This window comes from Crocuta crocuta, unplaced genomic scaffold, assembly GCF_008692635.1.
Source record: "Crocuta crocuta isolate KB4526 unplaced genomic scaffold, BGI_CrCroc_1.0 scaffold45, whole genome shotgun sequence".
NCBI lineage: Eukaryota > Metazoa > Chordata > Mammalia > Carnivora > Hyaenidae > Crocuta > Crocuta crocuta.
Genome location: NW_027530544.1, coordinates 1,233,370 through 1,247,254, shown reverse-complemented (window position 1 = coordinate 1,247,254; position 13,885 = coordinate 1,233,370). Strand labels below are relative to the sequence as shown.

At 40.4% G+C, this 13,885-nt stretch overlaps 1 protein-coding gene across 2 annotated transcripts in view; it reads right to left on the bottom strand.

Moving 5' to 3' along the window:
• Window positions 1–1,396: 1,396 nt before the first annotated feature.
• Window positions 1,397–13,885, bottom strand: part of PARP14 (poly(ADP-ribose) polymerase family member 14) — a 44,959-nt gene continuing 32,470 nt past the window's right edge. For both annotated transcript variants that reach the window (XM_077767610.1, XM_077767611.1), the window contains 5 exons: window positions 13,181–13,387; window positions 9,828–10,427; window positions 8,200–8,333; window positions 4,413–4,587; window positions 1,397–3,869 (listed from right to left, as the gene is read on the bottom strand). In XM_077767610.1, the coding sequence (XP_077623736.1) occupies window positions 3,580–3,869; window positions 4,413–4,587; window positions 8,200–8,333; window positions 9,828–10,427; window positions 13,181–13,387 (1,406 nt within the window). In that variant the 3' untranslated portion in view covers window positions 1,397–3,579. The remainder of the gene's footprint in view (window positions 3,870–4,412; window positions 4,588–8,199; window positions 8,334–9,827; window positions 10,428–13,180; window positions 13,388–13,885) is intronic.

Genomic DNA, 13,885 nt, shown 5'->3' with positions numbered 1-13,885 from the left:
GACTACTATTTTTCAAATTGGAGGTCGTGACGCATTGTAAGTCATAGAAATCAATATAATAGGTAAGACCAGCATTTTTAAAAAGTGGAACAGAATAGGTGATTTCGTTGAATTCTTTAGAAAGTGTACTGTTTCATGCAACTTTCCAGGAAAAGTATTTCTTCAGGATAAGTATATTTCACAAAACTTTTCAGCTATATTTGTGTACTAGGCCTGATAAAAAAAGTATTTTTCTTCCTCATGTAAGCTGGTATCAGAAAAATTTGAAAAATATTCCGAGACAAAGCATTTAATTCAGTTAGAGGTAACAGTCTTTGACATGCTGAGACCTGGGAAGAGAGAGACCTGGTATGAATAGATTTCTAAGTGTAAGTGGGTGATGGGAGATAATTTCCTGATTTTATCAAGATGGAGATCCTGGCTATCTGTGGAGTATGTCAGTGAGGAAAGATGGCAAAAGCGGATGACTATCAGCCACCAAGGGAGCTGGATCCTATTTCCTCCTGCTTTTCTCAGATAAGCATGCCTGAGTGAGTGAAATTATTAGATAAATGCATTGACCCTGCAGAGGCCAGAGGCATTAAAGAATACAGGCTCATTCTCCTGCTCCCAGGACTGGCCTATATCTGGGTGAGGCAATGCATTCCAGCTCTGCTCACACTCAGAATGTAAGAACTCCAAACAAAATTTCTAGTAAGAATAGAGGCTCAGCATTGCACCCAAAGTATCCAAGTATCAGCAGGGCTAACCAGTCCAGTGGCACAATGACTACAGCCCATGAGCTTTTAGAGTTCCCCAAAATGCTTTAGATTCTTTTGAAATTTAACAAACATGTAATCCAGCTTCAATTCCATTCACGTTTATATCATTTCAGTTGCAAAGTGTAACTGTTAATACTTTTTACTTTTTATGGAGTAGGGGGCCCATGAAGGTAAAAGTCCCTGGAGCCATGAAAATCCTACACAGCTCTGAGTATCAGGATATCAGAATCATTTGAGATGCTTGCTGAAAATGCCTATTTCTAGGCACCGCTCTAGAGCTATAGGACCTGACTCCTTTGGAATGAGCCAGAACTTGCTAGCTCGGCAAACACCTCAGGTGATTCAAATACCAAAAATGTTTAAGAATCTCTGGCCCTAGGGGAAACCCCCAAGACCTCTTACAGTCTCAAAGTGGGCGTGGTTTAGCAGGGGCTTCTTATTGGGGTCAATTTGCCCTCCAGATTTACTGAACTAACCCTATGCTGTGCCCTTAATTTAATTTTCAGCTGATTAACACTCTGAGGGCCCCTTGATACTCTTGTGTTTAGTTGTAGTCTTGTATCAGCAGTGGCCTGTGTTTATCATCAAGCTCTCCTGTAGCTGCCCTTAAGGATAAAGAGGTTTACCACCAAATGTATTTTCCAAGTATTTTATTCAAAAAGGAGGTAAATGACATATTTGTTTAGATTGAGGATAACTATGACATTTACTGACTTGATCATTACACTTTGGTGCAATACACCTTGATACTCAGCTTCGCCCTGAGTCAACCAAACCACTGGAAAACAAGAGCAAATCAGCAGGTCTCTCCTTTTTATCTCTTACATTTATTGTCAAGCCTGCATTCAGACACCAGTGGCTGTGAAGCCACTCCTAAGCAATAAGGAGTCTCTGCCAACCCACTTAAAAAACAAACAGCAACAACAAGAAAAATATCAAGATGTCCATTGATAAAGCTGCACCTGTGGCCCCCTCAACCTCCCGAACTTGAAGTGAGGTAGTTCACAGCAGCCAAGGAAGAGTGCCTTTAACCTCTTGGTGGCACCCCCTGGCCTCAGAGTACACCGTCTGCACTGGGCATTATCTCTAGTCTCTTGACCTACAGAGTTTCAATCAAGAGACTATAGTGGAAACCTAAGGCAGTAGGAAAAAGCCAAGGAAATAGGGTCATTCATAGATGACCTAGGCTGTTTCTGAAATGGTAACATTAATCAGGGGCCATGTTCTGTAATGGGAAGAGCAAAAGGCTTGATGACACGAGGACCAAGATTGTGTTTCTGGCTCTGAGGGCTGCTACCTAGGTGATGTTAAGCAAGGAAGCTTCTTCATCCTGAGCATGTTTCCTCATCTTTAAAATGGGGATATAGGAGCACCTGGGTGGCTCAGTCAGTTAAGCATCTGGCTCTTGATTCTTGCTCAGGTCATGATCTCACGGTTTGTGAGGTTGAGCCTGCACGGGTCTCTGTGCTGACAGCGTGGAGTCTGCTTGGGATTCTCTCTCCCCCTCCCTCTCTCTGCGCCACCTCCCCCGCAAAACTCACACACACTCCATCTCTCTCTCTCAAAATAAATAAAAATAAACATTAAAAAAATAAAATGGGGCTATAATTCTTACCTCACAGGATTGTTTGGAGGAATAAAATAAATACTCTATGTGAAAGCATCTATTATATTCCTTGGTACAATCTAGGTGCTTAATAAATAGTGTCTGAATCTAAAATTTACCTGGGGAAAATTTTTTAAAAAAACACACTTTACTATCTAATAGATACTGAGCTAGCAAATTTGCTATATGACTGCTTGATTCCTTCGGTTTACTTATGCACAAGTCTTTAAAATCATCAAAGTTGAGTGCATAAAGAAAATATGCCATTTAATAACATTAGAATTCACTTAATCTTAACATAGTAGAAAGATTTCACACTTAACGTGTGGCAGGCTTATCTCACTGTTGTCACTGGTCAGAACTAAGACCAACAGAAGTTAGATGAAGGCGGATTGGGGGTCAACATGCGAAAGGACCAATCTGAGCCGGGGCTGCTTTGCTGCTCAAGTGTGTGGGACATAACTCCCTTGGGCCACAAGCTGGACCACAGCCCCTGAACCGTGTGGGGCACATCTGCACTGTGATCCCAGAAGCCTGACCGGAGCTGTCGCCCGTGCCATGGTTCCATTCATGAAGAACAAAGTTCCCTGTTGTGGAATCTTCAATTTAAGGCAAAGTGACAAGCCAAGGATGTAAAAGAGATGGCTCCGACTTTGGGTCGGAGTCTGAATATGATTCCTCTTTCTTAATTGGTTTATGAAACATTTCTGGAGCATCTGTTTGCATCATGATGGCACAGACATCAGGCCAGGGATTTTTTAAAAAATGAGTAAAACACCATCCCCGCCCTCGAGGAAATTGGCAATCCTACCCCTCCGTAGTACTGTGCTCCTCAAAGAATATGGCATCCCGGTGCGAGACCAGCTGTCTCCCGTGTCAGCTGAGATTGCATAGCTGTGCCCTCTGCCTTTAAGATGAACATTATTCTTTCCTTCCTAACAATACAACCTGTTTTTTCCTTCTACAGATTTGATGTCCACAGTTGTGGACACACAGTTGTAACTAAGTTATCTGATTTTAAATTCTCAGATTTATTACTCTCAAGATAGGTTCATTCCAGTTATGAAGGAGAAGCTGAAGAAAGTCTAACTATAGTGACAGGGATCTTTTGATCTCAGAGAAAGCTGTTAAGAGGGAAAGAAAATGTCTAAACTTGTTTTACAACTCAGTATGTGCAGATGTGCAATGTCTTCTGGGAAGAATACCAAAATGTTAATATGTAAAAGTAATGAGATACTCTGGGTAAGCCTGGTAGTCATAAAATACCACAAATAACCCCGGATTATCCACACAGTCTGTGACAGTGTCATACAGGTCAGTAGGGTTGTCAGGGCTCTTTGGTGGAGGCACAATTAGTGACTGATTTCCACGTGTGTAGGTTCCAGTAAGTACTCGCACATAGTACATGTGCTTTTTCCCATTTCTGTCTGGTCTGGAGTACGTATCACTGGCAGAATAACAGGCTGTGACGGCAAAATAGGTTCCCTTTCCATATGCCACAGCTGTGAAGGGAAAAACAAGACATTTTAAGAAGTTCAATTTAGTCTATAATCTGATGTGTTGACCCAGTATGTCAAATAATGTTAAAATAATGTTCAGTTCTTCTCTCCAAAACATCTTAAGAAATTCTTTCATGTGTTTTAAATTTTTTTTACGTTTATTTATTTCCGAGAGAGAGAGAAAGACAGCATGAGCTGGGGAGGGGCAGAGAGAGAGCGGGACACAGAATCCAAAGTAGGCTCCAGGCTCTGAGCTGTCAGCACAGAGCCTGATGTAGGGCTTGAACTCGTGAACTGTGAGATCATGACCTGACCTGAAGTTGGACGCCCAACCAACCGAGCCACCCAAGTGCCCCTCATGTGTTTTTAATTTTTAAAAATCATTCCTCCACCCCAGAGGGCCAGTCGGTCCTTCTGGAAGGACACATAGTGAGTGTCTAGCAGCAGCACAGTCACCAGCCATGCAAACCACACTGTCCCTTGCCTGTTTTGAGTTCTCGCGGCTGACACCCCATTCGGAGCAGCCAGATTACTTGCTGCCCTTACCGTTCTTCCCAGCATAACTGCGGTTAAAGCCGTTTCGGTTGACATATGGCACTGAGTCAACATCTGTCCCATGGAAGAGCTGCTTCTCATTGTTTTTATGTCCATTCTTGGCATCTATGGCTTTCTTCTTTGTTTGGTAGCTATTCCAAAGGTCTGGATTCTGGATCCTCTCAATCTACAAATCAATAAAGAAAAATATTCTGTCAGTGCCAAGAGCCTTTGGCAAGATACAGCAAATGAAACCTGACCATTATTTTTCATAAATGGAAATTAAAATAAACAACAAACTTAATGCCAGATGGCACCTTCCTGCATTCAGGAATCTTTTTAGATCCAATATTTCACAAAAACAGACCTTGAGAAGAGTGTTAATTTCATTTTTAACATCTTTTATGTACCACATGAGAGCAAACAGTGTTTAGGATCTTAAGTCCTCGTTGTGTGAAGTTGGCTGACCAAGCCTCCCTAACTCCTGCTTTTCACCTTCAGTTCAGTGACAGGTCAGTTGCTCTCTATATTACTTTGTCACTTTGCCTTTCTCATCCTCAGTCCTTCTGGGACACTGGTTCACGTGGTTAGCCATGTTCCAATTGTGGGAGAAGCACTAAAGTGTCTAGTCCGGAAGGAAATTAATTAATGAAAATCAATCGCTGGTCCAGTTGGAGGAGTGGGGCATAAATCCTGGTGGGATGGGATCTGCTTGCAGACCACAGAGTCATGCTTTCTTTGACCATCCATCCTCTTTGGGAAGTGGCCTCCAGGGCTGTGGGAGAAATTCCTTGAGTCCTGGATTATAGGACCCAGGAGGAATCCAACAAATCTAGAATCTATAAGCAAACTTGCTTGGGTTCTTAAAAAAAATGAAAGAAAGAAAAAGAAAATCTAGACAAGACAGAGCCAGAATGTTGGGCGTTCTATAATACAACTGGCTTAAACTCTTTAAAAAATTCAGTACTATTCTAGATCAGAAGAGACAAAGGAGACAGAATGACCAAATGCAGTGTATGAAACCATATTTGGAGAGGGGGGAGTAATAAGAAAGTGAGCAATTGAGGAAATTTGAATATGAACTCTGTTAGATATTACCAAATCACTGTTAATTTCCTTACATGGGATAACACTCTTGTTATTTAGGAGACCGTCTTTATTCGTAGGAGATGTGTGCTAAAATATTTAGGAGTGTCATGAAATCTGCAACTTACTGTCAAATGCTTCAGCAAAAACCGAAAGGGTAAGAGAGAAAAAGCAACGTGGCAAAATTACTGAATCTATGTGGATGTTTACGGATGTTAAAAATCTTAGTCCCAGGTTCTAATAGTCATGGAAGATGACGGCCACCTATTTTTCCTGTTAGTGTTTTCAGACTGTTAGGGATTTCCAAAGAGGTGTCTTAAGTATAACCTCGCTCTACTTTTATCTGTTTCACACACTGGACTTTCACATAAGATTTTATTTGAAAAAAGTTCTATAAAAAGATAGTAAAATCATTTCTCTGGCCATCCGCTAACACATGGCAAGCCTCCAGGGCCCACTGTAGACATGACTGGTCCACTGGATAGCCCTGCTCAATCTGGACTTGGCATCTCATCAAAATGTGCCAGTCGGCCACTACCAGATGACTGTTCTGGATATTTAAATAAAACTTATTTGTTATCTGAGAACCAGACCATCAAAGTGCTGCACACCTGAATCACACTGTCTTCGTACTTCAGAATTGTTTTTGCTCAATGGTTTACATTGAGGGATTAAAAATAAAAGCAGTGGTATATAATTGGATGTTGAATTTATTGCGAGGATGGTTTGGAAATATTCTCTAGTACTTGATTCACAGGCTAAAATCTCTCAGTAGCCAGTCTCAGTACTGTGAAAATCTGTGAGTCTCCAGATCACATGGTTTCTTTTCTGATTTATGGAAATTATAAATCTTGAGGCTGGTGTTTACTTCTTTGCCTTGTCTACCAGGAAACTCAAGGAAACAAATCTGTGGTCCTTCTCTAGTAACTACCTAAGAACTCCTGGTATGTATTTTTGTAAATGATAACACTTCTGAATTATCTTATTTTTCCTACGCTCCTTTTCTTTTTTGTCCATTTTTCTTCATTTATTTATTTTACCTTAAGGAATAATATATTTCCTTGTTAAGACACTTCAAATCATTTTGAGTTATTATGTGCTTAACTACATAAATAGAGCAGTGGCAGAAGTAGAGAGAGAAAATTAGGAAAGAATGAAAATGCAGGCCTTATTGACAGACTTGTTTTATGGATGAAGGGAAGGTACCCGAAGGTCCCTAGCTTTACTCAGAAAGTGGTGGAACCAGTGACAGAAGTGGGGAAGGAAAGGGAAATGGTGAGATGATGAGTTAGGTTTAGGGACATTGATTTAACAGACAGATATTCAAGCAGAGATTTTTTTTTTTAGGCCATTAAGAATATGTTGTAGGGGTGCCTTGGTGGCTCAGTCTGTTAAGTGTCTGACTTTGGCTCAGGTCATGATCTTGCCATTCAGAGTTCAAGCCCAGCGTCAGGCTCTGTGCTGACAGCTCAGAGCCTGGAGCCTGTTTCAGATTCTGTGTTTCCCTCTCTCTGTCCTTCCCCACTCATGCTGTCTCTCTCAAAAATAAATAAATGTAAGAAAGAAAGAAAGAAAGAAAGAAAGAAGAAGGAAGGAAGGAAGGAAGGAAGGAAGGAAGGAAGGAAGGAAGGAAGGAAGGAAGGAAGGAAAATGTTGTAGAGCTTGATCAAAGATCCAGGTTGGTGATGTTGATTTGGGTGCTATCAACATTGAAATAGCAGCTGAAACCAAGAAAGGTAAAGACATTTCCAGATGAACTGCAGAGACAGAAGAGCAAAATATAAATCCTATGGGTAAATCCAGGATCAGCGGTTTGGAGGAGAAATAAATAACAGGGATAATGAAAGGAAAATTAGTTAAGGAAGAAAGCATTAATATAATATTGCCATAGAGGTCAAATAGGAACATAATTTCAAAGAACAACACTAAAGTTTAAAAGTGGAAAATGCCCAAATCAGGGAGATGAACAAGGAAGCGACTACTGGATTTATCACAGAAGCGAGCAGTGTTGATCTGTGAATGGTGTAGCAGAAGCACAGAATCCTGATCTTTGTGGTGTTTGCTAATTATTAAATCCAACCCTGCAGCTGTGTCTTTTAATTTTTATTAGCTTGCTTCACAGATTCTTGTGAATTTGTTTTTGTTGGGATATCAGGGTAGGTGGGGGAATGTTGCCATGGGTCCATTTTCATCTTCCTGGGCTAGCTTTTGGAACTTTTTCTTTTTCTTGAAGCTGCTGCTCTTGCTGCCAGCAGCCTCTTTGGGTCCACTGCTGAGTGGCTCCTCCTTTGGAGGAAGAGAGTTTCCCCCTTTCTTGGGGGATGTTCCTGTTCCCTTCCTCGTCAGGATCGCTAACTGGTTCCTCTTTGGGGAAAGATTTCTTCCTCTTGGGAAGACTCCTACTATCAGCTGTCTCTTCAAGATCACTACTAACCAGCTCCTCACTGAGTCAACACACGTTTTTAGTATTCTAACATCATATCGCAATCTGAAGTTATATTCTAAAAACTGACACGATCTCAATCTTAATGTCTCTACAATTATGGTGATGGGAGTAGAATCTATAATCAAAAACCAGATTGCCATAAAATGTTCTAATTTTGGGAAAAATGTGATGGAAAGTGAATAGAAATGTATTTGTGGATTTATCCAGGACCACGATGTCTCTTATCTCCCCCATTCTTAAGAAACTCTATGTCAGCAGAAGGCATACCTTCTCTATGTAGAAGTTCAAGCAGGTCTCCTTAAACTTCCTTGCCACTGTGTCATATTCTGCATGACCAGGCTGTAGCTCAACCACACAGACATCCTGCTGTTTCATATCACTCCAGTGTTCGGGGATCCCAACTGCAAAGAGGACATTTGAAGACTCCCACACACCTGGGAAGGCCCATCCACACACCCCTCGTATGCTCTGAAGAACTGAGTATCATCCGTGTTCTTACTTTATTATCTCCTAACTCAACGGATTCAAGAAGTTCCTTATCTTTCTCAGAGAATGTCTCTCAAAGCATGGCCCACAGACAGCCTACATCAGAACCAATCATAATGCTTATCAAGAAAAAACCCCCCAGGGGCGCCTGGAGGCTCAGTCGGTTAAGTGTCTGACTTCGGCTCAGGCATGGTGTGTGAAATCTGAGCCCCGTGTCAGGCTCTGTGCTGATAGCTCAGAGCCTGGAGCCTGCTTCAGATTCTGTGTCTCCCTCTCTCTGCCCTCCCCCACTCATACTCTGTCTCTCTCTGTCTCTCAAAAATGAATAAATGTTAAAAAAGAAAAAAAAAAGACAAAACCCCACAGATCTACTGAATCAAACTCTCTGAGGGATGGAACCCATGTACCTGCATCTTAACAAGTTTTGATCATGCTCAGATTTGAGAAATGCTGGTGTAGTGTAACTCAAGCTGCATGTTCTGCTCAGTCTCTAATCTGTCATCATTTAATAATTTAACAATAAATTATTTCCCTACAATGGTCTTGTTAGAAAGGGTGGATTTTTGCCAGAGCGCCTCACTACTGCAAGGCCCTCCACATCTATTTTTTCATTATTTTTCTCCACATCCTTAAGAGCTGAGTGGATGGCAGGTTTTGCTCCATCTTCTCTTCTGCTAAACAGAATATCATACTTAATTGATGCCATTCCCCTACAGTTGCTCAGAGTCTGAAGAATTCATTCACACTGATCTCAAGAGAGAGAAAGATAATGTACCAGAAGTCAATTTACGAGTTTTCAGTGTAGGACCTGTGTGGTTCAAAGGCAGGTATGTCTATCTACACAACACAAACATTCCCTTCTTGGGGAGTAGATCCAGTCAGAGAATTCCAAGGCTGCCTCCTGACGGTGCAGTGAGGAAACCTTATGTTTGGGGCAGGAGAGGAAGTGAATTCTGGGAAAAGTTCCTACAAACTCCCAGTGCTCTCTGGGCTATCAGTCACTGACAGAGAATGCCCACTCTGACCAGGCTGTCTTCTTTTGTTCTAGAAAACCTTGAGCCACTTTTCTTTAAAGCCCATGGCTTCCCCTCTCTTGACTGAAGGAGCTGTTACCTCTGCCGCAGAACTAACTGGCCCTGGAAAGCTGATAAACTGTAGAGATGGGAACAAATGCAAGGTTTGGATACTGTCACATTAAGATGGTCAGTCTCAGTCTGTTGAGTGCACCCATGCTACATTTCCCCAGCCATAATGTACGCTCATTAAGCTCAGAGACCAAGTTTTCTATTTCATCCCATAAGAGTTGCCTGAATTTGATCTACTGAGTACAATTTCGATGTATGTACCAAATAGTGTTAAGCCCAAAGTAGGTGTAAAATAATGATCACAAGCACGCTGGTTTGACTCACCTTCAGATTTCATGAGGCGCCGAACAGGTAAACTGTGTCCTTTTGCATCTACTGCAGTGTAATTCCACAGGTTCACGGTGTAGGTCTGATGATTCACTTTGACAACAGCTATCCTTTTCTTTGTCTTCCTCGCATTCTCCAATTGCAGATTGGTTATTTTGTTAAAACTATGAAAAGCGTCTTTGTCATAATATTGCCATTCTATAAATTCACTGATAAAATCTGCCTGGGATTTCTCTTCTTTGGCCAATCTGATTCTCTTGATCATTTCCTCAATTGCATTTCTAGCCTGTGTCAAATCCTTGCCAATTCCAAAAACTTCAATCAAAGGTTTTTTACTGTCCAAGCAAATGGCAATATTTAAGTTCTCCTGCAGCTCATTCAATTTCTGATATTCTTTTTCATTAAAATCTTTGATACACTCATCCTCATTGGTGTAAGGACACAGTTCCTTTGAAATCAGATCCTGTATCCAGGTGAGAGCATTTTCCACACATTTTGCATTTTCACCACACACCTGAAAACTTGCTGATTCTGTTTTCTTTTTCAAAACCAAAGGATTCTGCTTTGGGGGAGATTGATGCTGGGAGCCCATGAATGCTAAAAAAAGAAAAGAAAAGAAAAGAAAAGAAAAGAAAAGAAAAGAAAAGAAAAGAAAAGAAAAGAAAAGAAAAGAAAAGAAAAGAAAAGAAATGAAGATTAGCTATTTCTCTCTCTCTCTCTCTTTTTGGTTACTGTGTTGTACATTAAATCTCCAGGACTTATTTAGCTTATAACTGAAAGTTGGTACCTTTTGTCACTCTTCACCCATTTCTCCCCTCCTCACCTCCCAGCCCCACCCACTGGTGCCTCTGGCAACCACCAATCTATTCTCTGTATCTCACAGTTTGTTTTTTAAGATTCCACATATTAAGTGAGACCATCTTATTTCATTTAGCATAATACACTCAAGGTCCATCTGTGTTGTCACAAATGGCTGGATTCCCTCCTTTTGATGGCTAAATAATATTCCATTGCCTGTGGGTGTGTAATGTATATATCACATTTTCTTTATCCATTCATTTGTTGGTCAACACTTAGGTTTCTCCATGTCTTGCTTTTGTAAATACTACTGCAATGAATATATGGGGGTGCAGCTATCTTTTTAAGATAGTTTTATTTATTATTACCTTAAGATAAATACCCAGAAGTGGAATTATTGGACCATATCGTAGTTCTATATCTAATTTTTTGAGGAACCTCCATACTGTTTCCCACAGTGGCTGTATGAGTTTTCATTCCCACCAAAAGTGCATGACAGTTCCTTTCCTCCCTATCCTCCCCAACACGTTATTTCTTGTCTCTTTGATACTAGCCATTCTGTCAGGTGAGGTGATTTCTTCTTAGGTTTTGATTTGCATTTCCTTGATGATTAGTGATGTTTATCACCTTTTTATGTGCCTGCTGGCCATCTGTATGCCTTCCTTATAAAAGTGTCTACTCAGATCCTCTGCCCATTTTTAAATCAGATTATTTGTCTTTTATCAGGTTGTATGAGTTCTTTATATATTAACCCCTATCACATACATTATTTACAAATATTTCCTCCATCCCATAGGTTGCCTTTTCATTTTGTTGATGGTTTCCTTCGTCATGAAAAGCTTTTTAGTGTGAGGAAACAAGTCCCACTTGTTTATTTTTGCTTTTGCTATTTGTGCTTTGGTATCAAATCCAAAGAAAATCACTGCCAAGACTGATAGGTAGGAGCTTACTCCCTGTTTTGTTCTAGAAGGGTTATGGTTTCAGATCTTTAATCCATCTTGAGTGGATGTTTGTGTATGGTGTAAGACACTAATCCTGTTTCATTCTTCTACATGGAGCTGTCCAGTTTTCATGGCTCCATTTATTTTAGTATATGTGCTGCTGAAGCAAGCACCCAAACACTATTTATTGGAGAGACTATCCTTTCCCATTGGCTCCTTTGCTGTAAATTAACTGACTACACGGATGGTCCCCAACATACAACGGTTCAATTTACGATTTTTCGACTTCGTGATAGTATGAAAATGACATGCATTCAGGAGAAACTGTACTTTAGATTTTAATCATTTCCTGAGCTAGTAATATATGGTGACATACTCTCTTCTGATGCGGGACAGTGGCAGGGAGCTGTAGCTTGGCATCATGAGGCTCAAAACCAATACACCTGCAACCATTCTATGCCTGTAAAGCCATTCCATTTCCACGCCCATTATACTATTCAACAAATTACATGAGATGTTCAACACTTTTTTATAAAACAGGCTTGTGTCAGATGAGTTCATCCAAATGTGTTCTGAGCATGTTTAAGGTGGGATAGGCCAAACGATGATGTTCAGTAGGTTAGGTGTGTTAAATGCATATGACTTATGAAATTGTCAATTTACAGTGGGTTTATCAGGATGTAACCCCATTGTAAGTCAAACAACATATGTATACGCATGGATTTATTTCTGGGCTCTCTATTCTGTCCCATTAATCCATCTGTCTGTTTTTATGCCAATGCCATACTGTTTTGATTACTATAGCTTCATAACATAGTTTGAAATCAAGAAATGTGATGCCCCCAGCTTTGTTCTCCCTTCCCTCTTTCTTTCTTTCTTTCTTTCTTTCTTTCTTTCTTTCTTCTTTCTTTCTCTCTCTCTCTCTCTCTCTCTCTTTCANCTTTCTTTCTTTCTTTCTTTCTTTCTTTCTTTCTTTCTTTCTTTCTTTCTTCTTTCTCTCTCTCTCTCTCTTTCGTGCACATGAGCGAGTGTGAGCAGGGGAGGGACAGAGAGAGAGAGGGAGAGAGAGAATCCCAAGCAGGCTCCAAGCTGCCAGCACAGAGCCTGATGCAGGGCCTGAACCATGAACCATGAGATCATGACCTGAGCCAAGATCAAGAGTCAAACACTCAACTGACTGAGCCGCCCAGGCTCCCCTGTTCTTCTTTCTCAAGATTGCTGTGGTTATTAAGGGTCTGTTGTGGGTCTGTACAAATTTAAGATTGTTCTATTTTTGTGAAAAATGCTTTTGGAATTTTGATAGGGATTGCATGCAATCTGTGGATTGTTTTAGACAGTATGGACATTTTAACAATAATCATTCTTCCAACCCATAAGTATGTTACATTTTTCCCATTTGTCATCTTCAGTTTCTTTCATTAATGTCTCATAGTTTTCAGAGTATAGGTCCTTCACCTTCTTAGTTAAATTTATTCCAAGATGTTTTGTTCTTTTGATATAATTATAAATGGGATTATTTTCTTAATTTCTCTTTCTGATCATCTGTTTAAGATTAGCTAATGTGACATCAATATTAGGAGCATGCATTTCATAAAAAAAAGGTCAACTCACATATTAATTGAGACTCCAGAGACTCTTGGGGAGAAGTCAGAGATCGTTCTCTTTTTTTCATGCTGGCCAAAAACACAGCCAGTAAGCGAGGCACAAAAATAACAACTTTAACTTTTTTCACAGACTGTACAAATCCTTTCTGGATAAAGTCTTCAATGGCATCAATTATGGCATCAGCAACCATATCTGGGTCTTGTTTGGCGTTTCCTAGAAAAGCAAATAATAAAAATGGGGAAAGACCTGACTGGGTAGGCCGAGAAATAAGTTGGGGATTACAGTCCTCACAGAATGAAAGCCCACTGCCCAACTGTTTCATCATCTAAGGCTTCTCTAGCAATGCAATCAAACGCTTTTGAGGTCCTAGATGCAACAGGGCGCTTCTATTCCGGAATGTCAGGAAGCCAATAGCCCAACGATGAACAATGGACCCAGAAATCTAACTTTTGCTATCTGATGTTCATGTCTGCTCTATTGAGCTGACCCTAGCTCACTGTGTTCTTCTGTGTTATAAGGTTAATTAACTGTTCTTGGCTCATTAGTGAGTTCAAAGGGTCCATAAAAAGCAAAATATGCTAATATATGTGGAAATATAATGCTTTTTAAAAAGAACTACAATTTCTCTTTTTTGCTTATAGTCACCTGACTATATGCATGTATCTTTATTCTTCCAGAGGTCTTTGGGGACCTGATTTAAACTAAGCTAAT